The 24,766-nt window shown below is 40.9% G+C and overlaps 2 protein-coding genes across 3 annotated transcripts; one reads left to right on the top strand and one right to left on the bottom strand.

Annotated features, from left to right (window-relative positions):
- The first annotated feature begins 4,677 nt into the window (after window positions 1–4,677).
- On the top strand, window positions 4,678–12,284 carry CYS1 (cystin 1). The gene is given in 4 exon segments (XM_026726563.2): window positions 4,678–4,814; window positions 4,816–5,193; window positions 10,314–10,360; window positions 12,037–12,284. Coding segments are annotated over 4 exon segments (624 nt in total). The 5' UTR covers window positions 4,678–4,712; the 3' UTR covers window positions 12,134–12,284.
- Window positions 12,285–13,869: 1,585 nt separating this feature from the next.
- On the bottom strand, window positions 13,870–24,365 carry KLF11 (KLF transcription factor 11). 2 transcript variants are annotated; one of them, XM_026695283.2, is made up of 4 exons: window positions 24,001–24,365; window positions 20,633–20,893; window positions 19,031–20,024; window positions 13,870–17,700 (listed from the first exon to the last, which is right to left on the bottom strand). In XM_026695283.2, exons 1-4 carry the CDS (start codon window positions 24,193–24,195, stop codon window positions 17,408–17,410), a joined length of 1,743 nt encoding a protein of 580 aa, XP_026551068.2. In that variant the 5' UTR covers window positions 24,196–24,365; the 3' UTR covers window positions 13,870–17,407. The 2 variants fall into 2 exon arrangements, with proteins under 2 accessions (XP_026551068.2, XP_087773124.1); XM_087916998.1 differs by having other exon boundaries at window positions 23,825–24,078.
- Window positions 24,366–24,766: the final 401 nt, after the last annotated feature.

Below are 24,766 nucleotides of genomic sequence, written 5' to 3'. Positions count from 1 at the left end.
TCCCTCCCTCCCCCCTAATAATCTGCAAGATACTGTGTAAATTCTAATAAGAAAGGGGTTAGTTATTCATTCCTGAATTTTGAGCTTCTGGATCCATTCCAGAGAGAACAAGTTGCTGCCTTAACTTGGCATGGATGAAAAAGATGAAGCAGATTTTGCAGCCTTTCTGTACCCCCCCCCCCCCCAAAAAAAGGGGGGGGTGTGCTGGAGTATTTTGCTGCTAATCTCTGGGTAGTATGCTATTTAGAGAGGAATGTATCACACAAAGGGAATTACCCTCTGAATCCCTGAGATGCTTGAGCAATCACTGTGAAACAGGTTTATTCTTCCAGCCAAAAAAATAAAATGTATCAAGATCAAGAAGGGCAATATTCATAGCCTCAAGAACACATTTGCACATGACTAATGATGGGAAACGCATGAATGGAAACAAAAATTTACATGCAATTTTCATTGATCTGATTGATAATTTTTGGAGATTTTAATCAGCATTGTAGTTCCTTCTTTTCTAATTGCAAACTAAGTAATTAATCTCGGTTCTGTAGTTAATAGATGGCAAGTTTGTACTGTTGCAGTGAAGAAAGCAGTGGTTTTCCAGATACTGCTGAGCTAATAACAAAATATACATACCTAATAGATAAGATGCCATCAAAATAACATTGGGTTTCTTATGATATTATAATACAAATTTCACAAATGACATACTTTAATTTTACTTCATGACCTGACACAACTAATAGCAGTAGCACTTACACTTATACAGTGTTCACTGCCTCATGGTGCTTTATAGCCCTCTCTAAGCGGTTTACAGAATCAGCATATTGACTCCAACAATCTGAGTCCTCATTTTACCAACCTCAGAAGGATGGCTGAGTCAACTTGTGCTGGTGAGAATCAAATTGCTGGTGGTAGGCAGAATTAGCCTGCAATACTGCATTTTAACCATTGCGATACCACGGTTCAATTGCACATTTTGTATCAATTGCACAACCATGTCATGTGCACATATTATCACCACCCCACTTGCTGCATTGATGGCATAGCCTCATAATCTTCATCGCTATAGCTACCGTAAGCTGTAGTTCAACATTTGGACAGCCATCAATTTCCCATGCTGCAGTACAACATGCTATCTATTGATCTAGCAGTTCCAAAAATATTTTATCAATATGAACATGCTCTGCACTACTGTACAAAGAAAAAAAATGTTCAAAGACAAGGATCTCCCATTGTTTCTAACTATTACATGACACCATTCACTATCTTAATTCTGGGATGGAACAAAATTGTTCGATTTATATCAGATTTCTGATGAAATGTGCTATTAAACAACCCAGGCCTCATCATTTCAGAGATATTTCCTTACCTAAACATAGAAAATAAATGATTAACAGAATTGGCAAAGGCATGATGAGACAGAAACAACCTCCAACTTCCTGCTGGTTTCACCGTTGACTTTCACTGAGGAAAACTGGCAGGGAGTGTTGGAAATTACAATCCCATGACTATGACAGTGTTGAAGCAGCCACAACTTTGCCCAATATTGATCCCACTGGAGTCATGGATCCTGTATTTGGATTCAAGTTAGCTCATTTGAAGTGTGTTGATTCAAAAAATGTTCTGTGATGCACTGTTTCACCCATCTGAAGGTTATAAACAGACAAACTAAGGTTGTACAGTAGAGTCTAGCAGAACTACCATAGTAGTACATAGATTCTCACTAACCCCAACCCTTTGCAATGAATTAATAACAGGGTTGGAAGGAACCTTGGAGAGCTTCTAGTCCAAGCCCTGCTAAAAAAGACCCTGTACCAGGGGTCCCCAAACTTGGCAACTTTAAGACCTGTGGATTTTAACTCTCAGAATTCTCCAGCCAGCTATGCTATGATATGCTATGCTGGCTGGGGAATTCTGGGAGTTGAAGTCCACAAATCTTAAAGTTCCCAAGTTTGGGGACCTCTGCCCTATACCATTCCAGACAAATGGTTATCCAACATTAGCTTGAAAGCTGCACACTGATTCAGTTATGTCTGGCATATTTAGCTATACGTAGTCCAAGAATACCTAGATTTTAAAATATTTAGTTACTGCCCTTTTATTCTAACTACTCCCTTTAACAATTCAGGTGGTGAGTGCCAATCCCCAAACAGGTTCACTGCAGTACCAGAGTAAGAGATTTTGACTATGCAAAAGAAAACATAGTGATAAAAGGAGACAAAAAAATGATCCACAGAGTATCTCAGAGATACTTTCCTTCAAATTGCCTGCACTGAGCAGGGCAATGGACCTTGTAGTTAAAATGACCCCTTCCAATTCTAGGATTCAAGGTGGCTGGGCTATTTATAAACCAAATAGCCTCTCTCTGCACTGAAAGCCAGGGTTACAGTTTGAACACTTGGACCCAGGGGCCTATGAAGAATTGGTATTCTTAATTTGGGTAACACCTAACACATCTGGCATCTAAGACCCAGCACAAAATACAGGTAGTCCTAGGAAATCACAACCTTTCATTTAGTGACCATATGAAATTACACTGCACTGAAAAATGTGACTTAACGAACAGACCACAGACACCCCAATATTCCATACAACCTTGTTTGAAAGTTACGACAACTGCGTTCCTATGGTCATTCACCCTTACGACCAACCCCAGGGTCACTGCAGCATCCCACCACCTGTCTCCATTCCCACCCTGCTGGGCCCCCACAGTGCTTGGGCCTGCTCCCCACATACCCATCACCCATTGCACTTTTGAAGCTTTCTGGACCCATGTTGGGGAATGAGGGAAAGCTACATGTCCCTGGGCCACGCAGTGATGACCAGAACATAAGCCATTTTGTCTGCTTGTGGGCAGGGACAAAATGGCAGCCATCGGACAAACAGCTTAATTTTGCTGCCTTAATGAGGTCTGCCCAGCAGTGCAAGGGCTTCTGCATGTTGCAGAAAGCTTCTACAGTGCTGTTCAGACCTTAAGGCAGCAAAACAAAGCTGTTTGTTTCCCAGCCACACAGAGGCAACCGGAATACAGCCGCCACTTCCAGAATCATGCCACGTAGCCACCCAAAGAAACAATCCATTGCTTCACTCTGGAAGATCTTGGAGGTCTTCAAAAATAAGTGAGGATGAGGAGGGTGTTTAGCCTGGTAGGGAGGGAATCAGGCCTAAGGGGGACCCGGTGGGAGTGGGAAAAGTCCTGTGGGGACCCAAGGGGCAGCAAACAGAACACAGGGTGTTTTCAGGGATAGGGGAGACTGTGAGGGCCAGAGCAGGCAAGCCTAGGCTGTGCTAGGCCTCCAAGGGCTCCCCACCCCTAAGGCATCCCACGTTCTGCTTAACTAATTGCAAATGTCATTAACAATGGGAAAAACAGGAATGGGGAGTCATTACGTGAGACACTTCACCTAATGACTGTTGTGACATGGAAGGCTCCATTATGGTCATATCTCCAGGACTGCCTATACAAAGAAAGTCTCTTTTATTGGGACCAAGCCTATGCACTCTAGTCTCCCTTCTCAGATTTCCTAAGTGCAAAGAAAAGAATGGAAAATGTACAGTTGCCAAACTCATTTCAGACAAAAAACACTTCTAATGGGACATGTCTACATAAATAGCTATATGAGATCTATTTTTATCCAATCAGGTTATTAAAGCCAGAAACAACAGTGTTATTCCACAGCTGGTAAAAATCTGTCCAAATCCCCTCGGTGCTTCTGTTTTCCAACTCTTTTTCCAAAAGCAGTGATTTTCCAATGCTAATCTAACCTTTATTCTTTTTTCCTCCCCAGAAAAAAAACCACTGCAATTTGACATAGCTGTGTTCTGGAAATTCTCAACTATATTAAAAGTGAACAACAGTAAAGCAAATAGAAATCCCAGAAGCAAATTTTAATCTTTGGAATCCACAATAATCATGCAATTATATATTCCTCAAACATATCTCCCCTCCCAGATCTATAGTTTTCTTTGCTTGTAATAACGATCTTCTCATACTTAAAATATATTTTTGTTGTAATTTGCTCCACATTCTAAACCCTGCTATTAAAATAAAAAAGCAACAGGCAGTCAAGGGGGAAGGGTTATTCAAAAGCACCTTTATTCCAAAGCATGCTCTATTGAATGTAAATTGAGACACATACAATGGCTAGCTATCATTGTGCAATTACTTTGACAAATGTGGTTAAGATAATGAAAAAAGTTGACCAACTTTTAAAAACACAAACCAGCTGGATTCCTGAGCTGTTACTATAAGAAAACATTTTGGTACTCTTGAGATATATGCTTTGTACCCTATCATCAAATTACAAATCGGTTCATTTTTAAAACTTCCCACAATATTTATTGCAAAATCCCATTTATTTTGAATCCTTAGATACTCCCTTTGTTACTGCTTTTTACTATCAACAGTACAGCTAAATTAAGGCTAACTAGGGCCGAAGTACAGCGTTTTGGCATTCCCTTCCCTATTTGAAATCTAGCCTCACTCCGAGGTTACACCCATGCACGGTTGTCCAAAGCCAAATGCTTGGGATTAAAAAGAGGAGGGGGGATAAGAAAATTAAATAAACTTAAGTACGTTTTCTCTCCCTTTTTTTTAAGCACTTTGCGGTGGGGAGCGGGGGAGCGGCTGGAGATCTCGTGGGGGTGGACTTGGGGGATTGAAACCCCAAGGAAAGTTCTTGGGACAAGCGGGAAAACAAGGAAAAGGAACGAGGATGGATCCCACCCTCTTGGGCCACCGCCCGCCAGGAAGCCGCAACAGTTGGGCTTTAGAATCAGAACCAAGCGGCTTCGAGCAGCTGCAACCGCACGGAAATTCAAGGCGCTATGGGCACCGGCAGCAGCAGGGAGGGCAGGGCGGGCACCTTCAGCCCGCCGCGGCACTGGCGGAGTCCCGGACTGGGCAGCGCCAGGCACAGCGCCCCCTCTCGGCAGGGCGTGGCGGACGACGAAGAGGCGGCGTACGCCAGGGCTGCGGGCCGGACTCCCCCTCTCCTCCCCTCTCTGCAGCTCGAGCAGCCCGACTCGGACTCGGAGCTCCTGGACCAGGTGCTGGAAGAGTGCGAGGAAAACGTCCCCCGACTCCTGCCCATCGCCGCGCCCCGGCGGTCTTCGTGCCGCGGCTCCGGAGATTGCTGCTCCCGCCCGGCAGAGGGCGGCGGTGAGGAGATCGAGGGGCAGCGAGAAGCGGCGGAGGTAAACGTGCTGGCCGAGCGGCGGACGGGACGTGGGTAAAATATTTGTGTGCGGGGGGGAAAAAAGGCAGGAGAGGAGGATCCTTGGTTCTTCGCAACCGAGAGGTTGTGGCTCTTTTTTCCCTGCATTTCCAAGCGGAGGGATGTGTGTCTTTGTAGACTGGGCTAATGCAAGACCCAGCATCTTTCTGCGTTGGCTAGGCTGGCCGGGTTCATGGGCCTGTCCAAATTATTTTCTTGGCACCAATACCGAAATGGTTTGCTGTTACCTTCTAGAATGTTTTTTTTCCAAGACACTAGCTTCTTTTGTAGTAGTTTCTAACCAAATCTCACTCCACTTAAGTTTTTGAGATCAGCAGGTACCTGTTGCAGCTAAACCTGATAGTTCTTTGAGATATTTCAAACGTCAACTTTGCTACAGTATTCTTGAATATAGCCACGCCATTTGAAGCTGATGAAAATTGAAATTTCCTAACACAAATTGAGGAAGACTAATCTGGCCTCCTACTGAGATTTATTGTGAGCATAACATGGATGAAAGGAATGGCCTGTGCTACATTTAGTTCCTCAAATAAAATAAAAAATATATAAATAAAACACAAAATCTGGTTGTTATATTATGTCCAAGCCTTTTGATCTAAAACAGACTTGAAACACAGGAAGTGGAAAACCAATTATCCGTGGCCCCTATATTAACTTTTTTTAAAATTTGGGGAAAGCATCCATGAATGTAAATCATTTAGATAAAATGTGTATTAAACTAATGAAATGAATTTATTTTACAAATAAAATAATTGCAAAGTAGAAAGTCTGTGTGTGATGCAAAATACATTTCTCATCTGAGGCACAATTTGGCCCCAGACTAGCTCAAACTATTGCTCTGAGTTTCTTGTTTATTCCAATTCCAAATTTGCTCAATTCTCCATTGGATTATCTCTCGAATAAGGCTGTGTTAAAAAGCCAGGATTCCAAGTATTGCTTGGAGATACAGCTCCCAACTTCATACCTTAGTAAAGCAAAGCCTTACAGGTCATCAGGAAAGCAGCATCGCTAGAACAGAATAAGGTTCATGGCACCTGTTCACTCAAATTAGTCTAAGCTTCATTCAGGAGTGAAGGTTTCCAGCCACATAATGGGGAGTTTGTAGTAGATTGCATAGTTCTCTCTAATATATTGTTGTGGGTTCTGAGTTGACAAGTTTGCACAATATAATTGACAAAAGGATCGATCATAATTCCTTGTCACCCAATTTTGTCCTCATCAGCTTCCAAGAAGATCCTTAAACTCTCTGGAGCTTCCGAATGGGCTGTAGGCAGGAAAGGAAATTACCTCTTACTGGTGGAAGTTTCCATTGGTTATTGGAGCTTTGAGACACCACAAGGATACAATGCAATAGCAGTGTATACTGTATACTATAAAGCATAAATTCTACCCTGAGTGCTGTACAACTTAATTTACTTTCACACATCTTGCATACATAAGCCATTTTTTTCTCCCTAGACTAGACCAAAATTGGTTCAAAAAGCTAACTATTTAACTAGAATAGTTTAACTCCTGGGACTTTTTCTTTATGTGTAACAAAGAAAGACTCATTCAAGCCAAGCTAGACTCTTGGGAACTACATGACTATGTTGTTCTCATGGCAACAATATGGAAGTAATTTAATATCCTGAATATCTACAGTTATTCAATTTGTCATTTGGGAACATTTGGTGTCCTGAAAGAAAAAGGAAGAAAGAACCTAGTCAGTTAGAAACAATTCTGACTCATCACTGAGAGCTTATTAACTACAGTATTTATAAGTCTGTGTTTGCCTTTGGGATGTAATTAATGCAAAAATTCCATGCTTTTGTTAGGGGAGATATTCCTGTGTCAAAGGACTTCTTTGAGGCCTTTATTAATCAACCAAATGATGAAAATGACATTTGGATTCAGAAAGCCAAACTGATATGCTTAATTTAGTTTCAGATTTTTGTTGGTAGAAAGAATCCTTGTTTTCTAATTTTAGCAAAGTCTTTATAAAGAAGTGCCCTCTTGTGGCTGCCTCCTTAATCAGTAATTGATTCCATACTGTATTACTAAAATCTGGATTTCTTGTATGAACCTGATACTGTACTCCAGGAACTTCTGGGGAAGTTTTAAGGAAAGCAATGCCTCAGTATTCCTAGGAGGTCACATTCCTACTGCAATGTGAGTTTAAAGCCCTATACACAAAGTTGGCTAAAACTGAGTATTGTTAACCCAGGGGCCTCTCCTATGCCTCTGTCAATCATTGCAATTCCTTGCCAAAATGCATTTTTTGTATTTGCAAATGGACCAGTTTTCACAGCTTAGTTAGTTAGTTCTTCCTTCCTTCCTACCTACCTACCCAGCCAGCCAGCCAGCTCTTGGCACATCATCATCCAGCAGGATATTTACTCTGCTGGCACTGATGATGTTACCTAGTTTGGGTAATGAAATATCTGCCAGAAAACAAGCTCTGAGAGCACCAAGAACCGCTCATGTCAACCCTGAGCTACAAATATTAATATCTGTTCTTGTATCAGGTGTAATTTGGTCCAAAGGGTAGGTCAGATTCCAAGGATGAGTCTTTCTCTTGCCTTCTCTGTACTAATTCCTTGGCTCTTCCTTCTACTCACCATTTGAACACTTGATGGACTAAAGAAGGATGAAAGGAAGACATAAGGAGATGGCACCCAATCATAAATCTGTGTGTAGCCATTTTTAAAAATGTAAATGAATTAAATATAATTTAACCTGGCTCTTAAAAGTAACTGACCAACTCCAAGACAGATTCCAGGTCAGACAGATATAATTAGACATGCTTAGGGACATCCTATGACAGAAATAGCCTGTGAACCAGAGTCTGGTATTTACGTTATGTGCTGGAGATAACTGTAGGCCAACTTGACTTCTGGATTGCTAAGTATCTAAAATTGACCACGGCTAGCCTCATCTATTAGTGCACTAGGGAAAGTGATTATTCAGAGAAGCTGATCTTCTCTGTCCTGTGGTCCTCTGTTTTTTTTTTTCCCCCACTCTGGCTGAAAACCAAAAAAGACAACCCCCCTGTGACCCAATCCCAAGAGATGGGTGTGTGGTGATGGATACCAGCTAGTGATCAGAGGGAAGGAGGTGAACCTATACTTTGAAACTCCTGAGCTGTGCTGTGGTTACATGCATCCTTGTCTCCATAGTAACAATAGTAGGTGACAATATGCTAGATCAAGGGTCTTCATACTTGGCAAGTTTAAGACTTGTGGACTTCAACTCCCAGAATTCCTAAGCTAACATGACTGGAGGAGGAATTATGGGAGTTGAAGTCCACAAGTCTTAAAGCTGTCAAGTTTGAAGATCCCTGCTATAGGTTTTATGTATTTTGGAGGAGTAGAAACACATTGTTTGAGGAAGGGGAACAATTTATAGTTTAAGGTACAAAGGTATTTACAAGTAGTTCTTAACCTACAGTTGTTTACCACTGGTGAGAAGTTACAGCGGTACTGAAAAAAGTGCCCTGCAAACCATCCTCATAGTCACATGATTGTGATTCAGCAACTGAATCAATGGTTTTTTAATGGCTGCATCCTGCAGTCAATTGATTGTGCTTTGTGACTTTCCCAGCCAGTTTTTGACAAGCAAAGTCAGTGGGGAAGCTGGCAGGGGAAGCCAGTGGTCAGTGGGGAAGCTGGAAAGTCACAAATCTCAGTCACATGATATCTTATTTATCAGCCATAGCAAAAAGGTCATAAAATTAGATATGGTCATATATTGCCACTTAACAATGAATTTGCCTGTCCCAAATGTTATTGTAATTCAAGGACTACCTGTAATTCAAGGACTACCTACGCACTGGACACGAGAATAGCAGATTGCTTGCATGCTCAGGTGCCACTTTAAACTGTAGGTGAACAAATAGACTGTGATAATGGCAGTATGAGTTGAAATTTAATACTATATACCAGCAGAAAATAGGACATTTTCTAAGAAAGCATTGATACAGACCACATGGAGTTTGTTTTGTTGTTCAGCTTTTCCATTCATGTGTTAGAATTGTTACTTGTTTAATAACAGGTTCTATACTTGCAAGATTTTCAAACACAGATAGCAGAGATCTTCCTGGCCTATAGGAAAGAGAGGAAACTGAATGATTGACTGGACTCAAAGAGATGTTACACAGTTCAGTTCAGGGTGCCCAAAATCCAGTCCTAAGATGTGGTACTGTCTCTCAAATATAGTTTAAAAGATGAGGTATTTTTAATTGTCCTTAAGGCCCCTTTCCCATTTGCACAAGCATGCCCTGACAACATTATTTTTCTGCTGTGTCCCCACAACATCATTGATCTGTTCCAAAACCAGCACTAAGAGACAAAATCTGCCCTTCACCTCAGAAATGTGCCAATAAGAAGACAAACCATACATGTGATTTTAAGTTTCTCACAGTAGGGTTGTTAGTATGATTGCTAATCTGATCTCTATGTGGGACATGAGCATTTAAGAAGTTTGATAAATAAATGAATAACCCGCATCATATTCTGTTTTCAAAGTTAGATGAACCTAATAACTTTGCTCATTAACGTAGACTCCGGTATATCTGTTAATCTAAACTGATTGGAGTAGCAGGAAGATTTAGGTTAAGTTATGCCATTAGTGTATTTACCTTGGTCTGGACACTGGTTAGGAGAACAGAGATGGCATCCCTGTCTCCGACTCTTGGCATGAGTGCACACATGAATATGTGTATGTTGCCATCCTCCCAACATATTTACTCTGCTGCTAATATTTTCATATGCTTAGGATTTTTATTGGCAAGGATGCATGTTCTTCAACTCAACAGTATTCTAGCTTGTGTCTGTGTGAATCCCCTGCTCATTATCTTGTCTTAGAACTAGAAAAGCTAAATGTAAAATATATATTGTATACTGTATACAGTCATCAACTTTTCTAATCCCAGCAATCAGAATGGTTACATAAAGGAATATCAGAGTTACTCATCTTCCTTGTCAAAAATTAGTTTTGCTTTCAGAGATGTACTGTATGTCATTATGAGATTTACTAGCAGGTGTAAATCTGTGTTTCTTTGCCATAGCTATCAAAGTGTTATTATGTTCATGTGTTTTTCAGGGTTTCTTAACAAGATCTACACCAGGGAGCAATAACTTTGCCAATCAGTAAGTTATCGTGAATCAAATAACTGGGAGTGGAGACATCAGTGTACTCCTTTGCAGAAATGAAGAAGAGCTTTCATTCCCGTGCTTTCATCAGTTAGTCAGCGTGGTTCAGTAATAATTTTCTTCACATTTTTCTACAAACATTTCTGTAGGAAATATTGTAGCAAGGAGGTGTTTTTCTTTCTTTCAATGACAGCTTAACAAGATTAAATTGCTGTTTTCCTTATTATATCTCTCAGACCATCCATATGCTTATGGAAGAAAACTGATGGAGGGACTGAATTTAATCACAACATTGTTTTCTTAATTTAGATACAGAATGGTTGAAGAAGATCACATGCATTGGCCATCCATTTGATTATAAATCTGCTATAGTTTAGATTTCTTTTAACATTCTTTTTCTTTTCATTCAGGAAGGAAACATTTTAGAATTGTTTCCTGAACATTGTTGGTACATTTCTTCTTTCATTTATGGGGATTCTAATTATAATCACAGTTTAAAGAAGCTTTTCCAATGTAGCATGACATTTCAATCTATTTATTCTTCCAGAATAATTATTCTGCTTTTGTCTTGATCTCCTTACCAACTGGGTCCCTGTCCCCATTATGCTGTACATGTTGATGACTAGTGTTTTGGGTACTAGATAGAGAATGTGTAGGAGACACCAGAATAAAAACAAAGCTTTATTTTTTTAAAAAAAAAATATGGAAAGACTACATTGAACAATTTTTACAGTGTGCCCCTGTGTACCCTAAACTTTCCAAGAATATCCCTCAGCTAGAAAAAGTCAGAGATTCTTGCCCTAGGCAAGTGATGGCAAAACTACAACGTGAGTGTCAAATGTGACATGCCACAATGTTTCGGGTGATATGCCAGCATTCACCAACACCCGACAACTATTCTCAAAAGCATGCCTCATTCTCTCACAATTTTCTGAGGCAATGGGGGCAATACAAAAAAGATATGTACTTTCACACAACCTGTGGGCCCTCTGGAAATAGTGCAAGAATAAGGTATGATTTTGCACTTTTGGAGGCTGCAGAGGACCTGGAAGAGAATTCTCCAAAGTCATTTCAAGAACATGGGACCTGGGTAGGCCTCGGGCCTGTCAAGAGAAAGAGACCAACACTTGAAAGTGAGCAGCATGCAGATCCTGCAAAACATTGGTTTATGAGGGTAATCACATTGTTCCCCTAGGTTCATTTTGAATTGCAACGGTGGTGTTAGGACTAAAGTGAAGGCCTGGGCCTCTACTTCAGACCCAATGTAGCCCTACCATTGAATGCTGCTGTTCAGAGTGGCCTAGGTGGGGTGGGGTGAATATAGAAAATTGTTTTTCTTTTGTTCAGAGGTACAAGCAATGTCAGCAAAATCAGGTTAGGCATTTTCTGAATTTTTGACAGATTGAGCCCAAAAGATTTGCTATTACTGCCCTAGAACTGGCACACATTCCTCCTTTCATGGCCCCTTTCAAATCATATTGTTCTTCCATGTAATGAGTTCCATTTTGTTTAAAATTAAATGATGTCAACCTGTTCAAAAACACTGTGAGAATTAGGTACATAAGCTAATTAAAAGGGAAATTGGAAGATAAAATGTTGCTAGCTCAATTAGGCCTAATTTTAACTTGTTTTATTATTTTTGTTCCTGATTGCTTTCTCCCATAAATCTGCAGGTTGCCTCTCAATAAGCCAGAGAGACAGGCCAAGATATCTTACGACTGCTCTGAAGAGGAGCTGATGGCAACAATAGAGCAAGAGTACTGTCGCTGAAGCCACTCACAACTATACCAATATGACCATAAAATTTACCTAGGGGCTAGGTTATAAAACTATAGTGTTTCTAAGAAAAAGTCTACTAGCATGGCATGCTGAAAGACAATCCAGAACCCTGGCCAGAGAGATACAACTACAGGAAACTCTCTTATATGAACATTTCCTATGGAGTCAAATGAGAATGTTCTTTATGGAAAAGAAAATAATTATACACAAATGTTCATCTTCACCTAAAGCTTGAGGACTGAAGTAGTGAAAGAGCAATCATATGTCCACGTTTTAATGAAACTAAAGATACTAATGAAACTAATGAAACTAAATGAAACTTTGGGTGGTCTTACTGCATACAGTCTTACTATGGAATATTAATAATAATGACACCAGTAAATTGGTAATACATTAATTATTCCTGCATCCAAAGTTTTAGGTCTGGTGGCCCATCTTTACAATACTGGTTAATGCTACAGTGCCTAAATGAAAGTATCCTTGAGAAAATCTCAGCATGGCAATAATTATTTTGCCTGAGATACTCCTCTGTGATCACTTCAGATTATTGGCCAACCAACTCTCCCGGTCACTTGCAGAGAATCGCATAGGCTGAAGTGCCTCTTATATGACAATATAAAATATTAATGTGACAAAATGTTCCTTCTAAATCACATTCCTGCCAGATGTCTACATGCAAAATGAAAGCATGAAGTTAAAAGATTCCATTCCTAAAGATGTTAGTGATGCAATGTGCCTTGTGTATCTTAGTAGATGCAAAGAGCATCAGAGGGGCTCATGTGTTGTCGATACTTTGCTTAGTTATCTGAGTGAATCTCATCTCAGACTCAATGATTTGGAAGGGCCATTGAAGATATCTAGCTCAATTCTCTGCTTAGTGTAAAATAATAACAAATGGTTATCTCATCTCTGTTTAATTGGAAGAAGCTCACCACTTCTGTCCAAAGGTGCAGTGCAAAATTGACTATTGTACTTCTATCATTCAAGGAGTTGCTGACATGCAATGTGCATGCTCGTACATGGTCCAAAGCACCTTTGTTTCCTGGGACTCAAACTCAAATTATTCTGTTTCCTCTTTTTAGATTTGTAATTATATTTTTAACTTATTCTCTTGGTTTCTGTTTGTTTCTGCATCTGTCTTATGAAGGCATATATACCTTCGGGGGGGGGGGGAATCTGTCAACATTCATGCTGGCAGGATTCTGAAATATTTCAGCAAGATTAGAATAAAAATGTTGGAAATATTAGTATATACTTTAAATGGTTCCTGCTCATGTATTATTATCTGATGACTCAGATAATAATATAATAAGACTTTGTGGAGAGTACTTATACTGTTTTCAGCTTTGCAAAATGTACTATGTAGCTTTCATGTTCACTTATAAGAAATATGTCTATTAATACAACAGTATTATGCAATTATTTATGTAATGGTATCTGCCCAGGGAGTTCAATCTGTTAGGGTTGTTGTGCTGTGGATTCCATTAATTAAAAATATATATTTCAGAACACTGGAAGTGAAACTTCTTTGGAGCAGTGCCTGCCCTCTCGACCCATCACATTTATAATCCATCTTAGACTTGACGAAATATCTGGAGATTTGTATGAGGGGACATTGAATTGTAATCTATATGCTATACTTAAGCCAAGTGTCAACATTAGCAATAATTCCTCTATTCCCTTATGGTACTGTTTCACGCTAAGAAGATTGTCCACACAAGGGAAGAGAAAATACAACCAAAACTTTATGTAGATATCCACTTTACTAGAAGAGGAATTACAACACAGCCCTTGAAGAAATACAAGAGTATTTGTATGTATATTCACACAAATAACAAGGATTTCACAATAAATGCTTAAAGTAACAAATAAGGTTTATTCATATAAAATATTAGGCACAAAATTTTACTACATGTAATGATAGTTCCCATAATCCCCAGTCAAATAGCCAATAATTAGGTCATAAAATTGTCCAGAAAGGGAAAAGTAGACTCTGTATATTGTAGAAAAGGGGGAGAGGTTTCAAACTAATTAAACTGTTGCGGTCTGATTGTATGAACTGAATTTATACCACTAACATATCTATTCTTACAAGCTTTAAAAATTAATTATATTCTTTTTCTTCTGTTAATTAAAAATTCAGAATAAATTGGGAGAAAACAACTATGTGATCTGCAGATTTATCAATTTGCTTCAATAACTTAAAATATAGCAAGTACTATGAGCATATGTAAGAGAAGAAAACATACCATAACACACATGCGTGTGTTTATACACACTCACATGTCCATAATATATATACATACCCAAATACACACGCATACACATATATACACACAAACATTGAGGTGCAGTTTTTTTTATAATATTCCTCTACTTGCATATCTAGTGACCAATCAAATGCAGCCCAGTCACTATGACCCATCATTGCCAGCCAGCTTTCTGTTCTAGCATTTACAGTAACTAGTTCAAATTGCAATGATGCAAAAGCTTTCAAGCACCAGGCAAACTATCATATATATGGCTGAGGATTACATATGCATGACAACCTGGTTTAATGTCATTTCAAAGGAAGCCTACTTACACTTGTTTTGGGAGTGCAAACCAAAATGAAATGTTCCCATCAACTGAAGGTAATAATTAATCTAGCCAAGAGCTGCTATGTTCTAAAAGAAATTCCTGATCCTTACGGTTTGCTTCATGAACACTATTCCCTTCAAAATCAGATAGTTTGATGCTTAGAATGGGCATTATTAAAATGACGGTCAGCAGATTTTCAAAACATGTTAATTTTGCCTAGATTCACCCTCCCCTCCTCTACCATACTGGATGGTGCCATGCTGTTTTTAACATGAATTGTTCCCTAAGATGAAGTGCAAGGAAAATCATAACTTCCCAATTGTCTCAGGCTGTTGCTACTGGTGTAAAATAAAGCTAATAAAACAACTGACCAAACATTAATATTACCCAAGTGTTATTTTGGAACATATAGCAAATGTAGTTTTCAAACACTCATTCTAGCAAATTCCTATCATCCACAGAAATATTTTTAATAGCATCAGAATAAATAAAAGTATTGCAAGCTTGTCTTTACAAAGATAACCAATGTATATTGCAATTGTAAAAGATCTATTTAGTTTAAGATAGTAATGATATGTCAGATATACCCCATACATTTACACCATGCTTTCATATACTCATTAAAAACATTTTTTTCAGCTTGAGATGCAGTATTTGGCATGTCATCATAGATGATATCTCATGACAAAAAAGTCTGATTTCCCACAGGACCCTCCAAAAGACAAGTAACAATTATCTATTACTTCAGTTACTTGTTCTATTAATACAGTGCTGTAGAACAAGACACAAGAAGAAAAGAAAAAAAAAATAAAGCATTTTTGCTCCAAGGCTAAGAATTTTTAAGGCAGCTTTAAAATATAGGATTATCACTTTAAGTTAAGTCTATTTTTATTTATTTGACACAGCCTACAAGTGATACCCATTCCCCCTTATTTTAAAAGCATTAATTACTGCAGCTCAGGACTTTAGTGCAAGACATGCAGCTGAATCCTCCCAGTGTCTTTCCCACACTCACAGAATAGCATCTTTCAGTGAGACAAATTACCTCATGAATCCTGACCTTGCCCTGGATTTTCCAGAAGAGATTTTGGGGAGTGTTGGGATAGAGAGAAAAGGAAAGTTCCATTGCACAAGTGCCAATATTGGATCTGATCAAGAAATCCTTCTGCCCGAATTCTACAAATCAAACAACCTCATTTGCTCTGCTGATCTTCCTAGAAAGGCTTGTGTGAAAATTCTTGATCCCTCAACAGTGAGGTGCTAAGAAGTTTTAGTTGTTTGTTTAGATCAGAGATGGGGAACTATGGCCCATGACTTGTGGTCTTCAACTTGCAGAATTTCGGAGTCAGCATGGCTGGCTCACGAATTCTGGGAGTTGAAGTCCACAAGTCAAAAAAGGGCCATGTTCCCCACTCCTGCTTTAGATGATTAAAAAATTAGTGTGAGCAAGAGTACATTTTTAACTTTGGCCTTCGTGCTTTTATGTATGGATACACCAAGGGAATAATCCAAACTTAAGTTATGGAACTATACTTATCACATTTAAAAAAGGTAGATTTAAGGATGCACTTAACTCCTTTTATGGAAATGCAAGTTTCTGACTGAATTATATTGTTGATGAGATGCAGGCCACAATTCTGTTAAAATAAAGAGGCTACTTCTCAATTACAATAATTAAAAGTATTAATTATAATGAAGAAGTAGGTATTATCACAAGTCACTGTTTCCTTCATAGTATGTCCAAACTTTTAATATCCATTGTCATTGTGTTTATATGATTCAAGACATCAGTTGTGATGTAGCAGGTGTCCTGAAATTCTGTATTAAATATCTGGTTTTGATGTGAGTTGATTAAACCCATATTTAAACAGCTGATAACCATAGGCACAGTTCTGTTCGCATGCCAACAAGTTTTGCTAACACATACAGTACATGGAACAGTACATCTTAGGCAGCATGGAATAATGAACAGGGGAAAATTAATTCAGTGCCACTGCAATCTAGGTCTTTTCAGCTTTGATGCACATGGTTGGTTTCACAACCAAGTGAATCCTGAGCTAGCTGAATAAACCAACTTTAAATACAATCTCCAGCTAGAGCACTCCAAATGGTAACTATGACATGGCTGCCAATCCTAACGCAGATTGCCTCAGGTATGAAATCAAAGTTCAGACTCAAGATGATAATCAGTTTGGACTGTATTCATAACAAGGAGAAGAATTTCTGAGAGGTAGTTTCGATCTCCCATACCACTACTTTCAGAGGATAAATGCAGAATTAGACTATAGCAGCTACATTTGTACAAAGTAGACAGAAAACTAGTATAAAACTGAAAACAACCAAGTCAGCCTGCTTCACTTTCTATTAATTAGTCTTACTCAAGTAAAGATAAATTTTCAAAGAATAGTCCTTGCTAATATTCTATCCTACCCCACCCTTAAATATATTTTCTTTTTCTGAAGTGCTGGTAGTTCTCCCAAAATCTTGGAAGAATGAAAAGAAAAATAAAGGTAATGTAACATTAAGTAGGATGAACACTGAAGCAGGGAAAGAAGGTAGAAAAAGAGGATTTCCTCCCCAACAGGAAATCATAACTTGTAGAAATTAAGTTAAAAATCAGTAAAAGCGGTAATTTTGGGAACCATAAAGTTCATCACAAAATGTGTGTTGTGGCCAGCAGGCCCACTACCCTGGCGATAACATTGGGAGGAGCATACTCAGAGCATTTTCATTCCTTGGCTTTTCTAGAGCTGCAATCCGATTCAGTTTGCCAACTTCCGTTTGCCAGCTGGGCACCTTCTTGGTCATGTGACGACGCGCATGTTTTGTCAGGTGATCGCTACGCATAAAACGGCGGTCGCAGACTGGACAGGCAAACTTCTTCTCCCCTGTGTGGGTTCTGCGGTGGCGGGAAAGCTCATCAGAACGGGCAAATTTTTTATCGCAACCTTCCCAGCTACAAGTGAAAGGTTTTTCTCCTGGAATAGCAGAATGGAGAAGGAAAGACAATTCAAAAATAAATATGTTGGATTCTCCGATGAAGTTATTAAATGTGTTCTATCAAGTAAACAAAAGAACAAGCAGAAGTAATTAAAAGCTTTTGCCCACACTGTAAAATAGATCACAATTTTGCTGCAGCTCTTAAAGGGTTATTTAATTGGAGAAAGAACACCCTTCCAAGAGCATATTTTACCAATACTGATAAGATATAGGAAGTTCAGTCCTCTTAGTATAAAGGTAGTCCTTGACTTATGATTTGTTTAGTATAACAGCACTGAAAAAAGTGACTTATGACCGTTTTTCACACAGCATCCCCATTGGTTACATTATCAAAATTCGGATGCTTGGCAACTGGTATGTATTTATGATGGTTGCAGTGTCCCAGAGTCATGTGATCACCTTTTGTGACCTGACAACCATGATACTGACTTAACTGCAGAGATACACTTAACAACTGTGGCAAGGAAGGTTATAAAGTGGGGCAAAATTCACTTAAAACTGTCTCTTTTAGCAACAGAAATTTCCGCCTCAACTGTGGTCATAAGTCAAGGATTACTTTTCCCCCCCTAACTACACGTATAAGGATTATATTTTATATTATTTATGTTGTCTTATATTCTTGTATGGACTGTACCAGTAGAGGCTAAACCAATTTTGTTGTATACATGATGTACAGTGACAATAAAGGCTTTGAAAGTAATATTAACATATTCTGAGTACCAATGGAAAGTTATGAGAGTTTATTTTGTGCTCCTGTTGTAAAGATTAGAGGTACGCTAAGCATTATGTCACAAAATGCTGTACATAACACCAAAGGCCATTCCAAACATTTCCAATGTGGTTTGATCTTGAAATTGGACCATTCTGAAGTCTATCGATTTTAGAATATTCCGCCTTGAAAAGTTTTTCCATTTTTGAAGTGTCAATGTGTTTTTTTTTTCATCTACCGCTTCTAATGTAGTTAAGTCAAGGAATGGGATCTGTAAACACCCTCCCCCTTTCCCTCTACTCATTGTATAATGACCCAACTGCACTTTTTCGCATGCCTGAACATCTTCCTTTGCCTCTAAATCACAGACATTTGCATGGTTTCTCAGCTTCCCCGAGAGGATACCATGAAGATAAAGTGGAAATATATTCCCACAATTCTAAAAAACTCCAATGCCACATCAGGAGAACAGCATATATTGGTGAAGAACACTCTAGTGAGTCTCACACCATTACAATGTCAATGTTCATTTCTGATTCTTGACTGGCATCATCAGAGAGATTAGAAGGTACATCACCTTCCTTCAGTTCTATACATACCGGTATGAGTACGCAGATGGGCTTTGAGGTGAGAGCTTTTGAAATATGTTTTCCTGCAGCCAGGAAAGTTGCAAACATAATTCCTCCTCCGGGAAAAGTCAATCAAAGGTGTACTGCTCTGGCCAGAGGCAATAAAAACTGGAGCAGGGGCCAGAGGCAATAATTTGGTGTTCCCCACAGACATCACAGTTTGTTGGCACGGGGGTGCCTGGGCAACAGCTGCCTGTGGAAGAACGAACATAACAGTCCCCTGAGGCATTGAAGGTCCCATCAGGACAGGCTGAGAAATTGGAGCCGTGTGGGGTAAGATGGATTTGACGGTTCCTGCAGTCGGAGCAGAAGGTTTTAATAGAGCAGAGACCATACCTCTTGGTCCATCCAAGGGGATCATTTGACAGATCACCTGTGGATTTGAGAGAGGGGAGGGTAGAAGGGAGCTGGTCTTTTGCTGCATATCATGCTCACAATTCTTTGGGTAAAGAGACTGCTGCAAAGCAAGCCTTGGAATTTCACATCCTTTATAGGCAGTTCTAGAGCAACCTGAGACGTGCGAGGAAGATTTGTGTGCAAGTAAAGTGTCACAAGTCAAGTTCTCTGCAATATTGCAATCCCGGGAAGCTCTGGAATGTTGCTGGCCTTGGGCCTCCTGCCAGTCTGCAGGCCCACTGTAGCCCGATGAAACTTCTGGTTTCACTTGCACACCAGGAATGCGGGAGTAACCAGAACTGTTGCCTGTGTGACGGATCACACTAGTTGCCATGGCTCTGCAAAGCGGAGGAACAGGTTGCTCAGTCCTTGCTGGCATCTGGCTGGATTGCTTCTCCATGTTCAAAACAGATGGCTGAGTGGCAGTAAGACTCCAACTTGGGGGAGTGACTACGCTGGCAGGTACGTTGGCCTTGATTGCCCTAGGTTTTGAGTAAGTAGTTTGGGAGGAGGGCAGTGATGCTGTAGAAGGCTCGACAAAATCTGGACTGTATGGTGGGGTCATGCACTACATTAAAAAAGGGGGGGAAAGGAAATCAGAACACAGATCAACATGACTAACCATAGTTATGACCATAACTAATTACATTTACAATTCATACTCTCTCAGACCTCAAGATACTGGATACTTCCCCCAAGCTACAATTTTGTATTTTCATTTCATCCTATGCTATCCTATAATTGTATGTTCCAACATTTGTCCTTCCAAAATCACAATCTTATGGTGCTTAGAAAGCAATATTCTCAGATGTACTCCTGTGTCTTACTGGGGTTCAGTGGAACAATCCCATCCATCTCTTTCAGAAAATCATGCAACAGCTATTTAGTTTTCCCCATATTATCATAGCTGTAAATTGGACAACGTTTTGTCTTTAAGTTAACAGGGAATCATAGAAAAACATGGGATGTAATAAACCAAAACCATTAACACCAGATTGTTTTCAACTGCATTTGCAAAAAAGGTATGTCTAATATGCAAAACAAATCTGATACCCATTATTTTTTTTAAAAAAGTCATCATCCCTCAAGTTTAATAAAGCACTAAGGAGATTAATTGGGGAAAGCCAATCTATGCATATTCAATTTCTTTCACATGGTTTTCTTCTTTTTCCTTACCAGTGTGGATAAAAAGTTATAATCCTTAGACATCTCAGATGTAGGTTCATTCTGCACTACAAAATCCCCAGAATCTGAGACAGGCGTTAAAGGTCTTATTTTTAATAGTTCGCCTTTCTGTGATCTTTGACCCCAGGAGCTCATACAAACAAGGGTCTCAACTGCTTCTATGTCATTCCGTTCCAAGGTGCTACAAGTAGATCTTTCACTGTCGTGACGCCTCCGTTCACGGATGGATTCGTAGATGTCCACAATATCAACCTTGAGATGAGATGAATTGCCACATTTTAATCATTCAGAAGAAAAGTGAATACATTTTCATGGTTTGCTTAAACATTCATCCCATGATTCAACATCCTGACCAACCTCTTTGGAAATCTGGGTGCCAATGCTGGTTCTTAAGACCTCCTACCCATTGGGCTACAAGGGCTAATTAATTTAACAATGCAACATTTTTTCATAAATAGAGCAGGCTTGTGTCAATCCTTAGCGGCTTTACTGCATTTTGATTGTTGCTATTTCTAAATACTCATTTCCTAGAGAACCTTTGGTCTAAAAACCTGCACATATTAACTCCTTGTCATTTTTATTACGGAATCACAAAACACAGAATAAGCCTAAGCCAGTAGGCTTTTGAGCACTTGAGCTAAAATATCTACAACCTCTAGTCCCAGGGCAGGCAGCATGTGACACTCCAAAGCCTTCAAAACTTGCCTCAGAATCTATCAAAACCTGTAGCCACACTGTGATGTTGAATGAAAGGGAAACTTTCTATAATACTAAGGGAATAATGATATTAAATGCATTTAATTAAATCACTTTTTTGTCTGAATTCCTCTTTTTTATTTAAGAATATAATACCTAGCCCTTGATCCAAAACATATTAGTCAGCCCGGATCTATAGAAACGTTCCCCTTTTATAGGCTATGATCAAATGTGATTAACTAAATACTACCTTTGTAGCTAAAAAGCCTATAGTTATTAACTGCACTGAAGATACCACCTTGGCTGAATCTTAGTGTTTTAAAAAATTAATCAGCCAGTTGGTAATAAGCCTCACAATACTTAGAACAGATAATCTTTTCATGTTCCATTGCACTATTTACAGATATCATACAGACACTTGAGTAAATACTGAAGTATACAGACTATCTCTTAATAGCCAGCTGTTAAGTGAGTAAATCCGGGTGTAACCAAATAGGCTTGCATGTATATACAGTGGAAAAGTTGTCAACAGTACTTCACACAAGTAGGCACCAATAGAGTAGTAGGTTCTTGATTCATGATATGTGAAGCCAAAAATATTTTACTCGGTGAAATCTATATGGAATTTGCAAATAACTTAAATTGTAATCTCCAAGTCCATAAATGAAGTTAACATTTGGAAGTGAAAGAAGATTAGAAGTAAACTTGATAATCATTCAATAACAGTTTGATGCTCTTATTTAATGTTAAATTCATCAAAATGAATTCATAAATCACTTAACAATTAACAGATTTAATATGAAGTAGAAGTTACCATAACATTAGGCAATATAAATAATTAACCCAACGGGACCGTCTTTTTAGTTATCAAAATATTTTCCAAGATGATACTACTGGAGAAAATAAACATTGAAAAGAAGGCTTTTTAGGTCCTCTTGAACATTTTGAATTGTAAAATAGATTCATAATCTGAGAGAGAGAAAGGAAGGAAGGGGAAAAAAGGAAAAAGCAAGCTGGGGCCTCATTTCCATACAGAAATGCAAGAGCAAAGCGGAACTGCAACAGCCTCAAAGTGCGTCCTCAGATCACCTCCTTTCACCCAGACACTGCAGTGGCAAACTGGAGAATGACACACTATACAAGAAGCCGCTGAAAATTACAGCTGCACAAATATCAGAAATTCTACTTCACTGTACTCAACAGCAAGCAAGCATTCTTACATAATGGTTATAGTAATATAAATATACAGCATATATTACATTTATTCCCCCCCACTTCCCAGGCTATTTATATGCCCACTTCTTTCCTCTCTTTTAAGGAAAAAGGAGAACAGGGAGAGGGCTAGCGACTGACATGAAGATTAGTCAAAACTACAAGGCCAGAAGGAGGTGAAGCACCTCCTCCTAAAGGAGGTGGGAGGATTACTTCCCACCTCCATGGGATCCAAATATAGTTCAAGGTTTGGAGGGCGGGGGATGTGATGGAAAGGAAGGAGTGGGGAGACGTCATGCATCGAAATAGCCATGTGAGCAAAATGGGTGGTGGTCCCTGACTGAGCCAGCGCTGGGAAGCCCTCAAACCAGACAGGGTAGGGGATCCTGACAAGAGCCAAGACACTCACAACAAAGCTCTCTCCCTCTGGTGTGTGTGTGAGAGAGGAGAGAGAATGAAAGAGGGAGGGAGGGGAGAGAGAGGAGAGAGAAAGAAACAAAGAGAGAGAGGGAAGGGAGGAGAGAGAAAAGGAAGGAAGATATAAGGATGCCCCTCCCAATCTACCAGCTGAAAGAAGAGCACTTACTGTAATCCCCAGGGCATGAAGTCATGCCATTAGCAAGCAACTGCGGATCACAGTCAGCTTAGATTACTCATGCTAAAGCACTTTATTCTGCCCTCATCAGCCATCTAGCCAGGTCTATGCCCAGAGCAAAGCCTCACCTCCACCCACCCACCCCACCTCAGGGCCAATAAAAACTGCAGCCCTCGAGCCACTCTCAGGCTGACTTCTAAGCAAGTATGCCGAAGGAATTGGCCGGGAGAATGAAAAGCATCCGCCGCAAATCCCTCAACCTTCGCTTCCAATCTATATAGGCTTCCAAGCAGCATCCCGCCACCCCCACCGCCCAGTTCACACACGCCACTCGGTCCAGATAAGTTGGAGGAGCCCCCCCACTACACACACACACACACACACCACCCGCTCGAGTTCCTAGAGAGCGAGCGCCAGGCAAAGGGTGGAATCCGAAGGGTCGCCCCCACCCCCCGGGCAGGTTTAGAGATCCCACTCGCGGGGGGACGACGAGGGCAAGGCTGATTGAGGCTCAAAGGAAAGCGCGCTCCGGCATCTTTCCAGCCCCGGGGTCTCGATCGCACCTCCCCCCTCCTCCAATTGCATTTTGCAAATGAAACGTGGGGAGCCCCTTTGCTCCCCGCTCCCCCCCTCCCCGAGGTGCATCATCAGCACCTTGGCCTCTGCTCCTCCGGGTCTACCTCGCTCCTTGGAAAGGCGCGCCGAGCAGATCAGAATCCCAAAGGGGGGGCGGGTGCAGAGCCAGGGCACGTCAGCCGCCGAGTCTCTTCAGCCCTGGAAGGTCCTGAGCGAAGGAGATCCTGCTCTGCCTGCCGCGTCCCCGTTCCCGCCCCGTGCAGCAACAAGTGGTACTCACCGAAGGGGCATCTCCCATCTCCTCGCTGCGAGGAGGAGATGTGTGCATGGCGAGAGCTCCCGCGAGCAGCGGCTGTATGACAAAGCCCAGCCGAAGCAATCGGCCAGAACCACCACCCGCCTCCCTCCCGCCCGCCCCTCCTTCCAGGGGAGGCGAGCAGCCAAAACAGAGGGGAAGCACACCAAAACACTCCATCCAGCGAAGCAGCTGGGAAGGGGCGGAGAAGGAGGAGGCAAAGAACGAAAGGGGACGGGAAGAAGGGTTCTGGCCAATCGAGACCCGAGCTGCCTCTTGGCCAGCCAATGGACTTCCTCGGGCGGCGTGATAGCCTCGTGCAGCGATGCTGATAGCAGGAAAGGACCCTCGTGGGCACGTTTGGCGGCGGCGGCGGCGAAGAAGAGCCACTCTCTGGAAACTAGGGGAAAGGTCGGCGCGAGGAGGGAAGGCGGGGCCGGCAGCGGCGGGAAAGGGCGGGGCGGCCGTCTGTCAGTGAGAGGCGGCCAGCCAGGGAATGCCCGGGAGGGCGGGGGGGGGGGAAGAAGAGGGGAGCACGAGGGTGGGGGCGTGTCCGCCTGGGCTGGGTTGACATCGCTGTTCCCGCCGCGCTCCAACAACAACGCGGGCTCCCTTCGAAGCCCCGCCCAGCGTGAGTAATGCTTCTTTGAGCTCGTGCGGCGCGCGAGGTGCTGTCCTCCCGGATTGCTCTCCCTTCCCCCCACCCCGCCCCCTCCGTCCTGCTTCTACCACATCTGGGTCACAGCCACAA

This window comes from Pseudonaja textilis, chromosome 1 (genome assembly GCF_049901715.1).
Source record: "Pseudonaja textilis isolate UNSWEBS1 chromosome 1, rPseTex1.2, whole genome shotgun sequence".
Taxonomy (NCBI): domain Eukaryota; kingdom Metazoa; phylum Chordata; class Lepidosauria; order Squamata; family Elapidae; genus Pseudonaja; species Pseudonaja textilis.
This window is presented reverse-complemented; position numbering and strand designations above follow the sequence as displayed.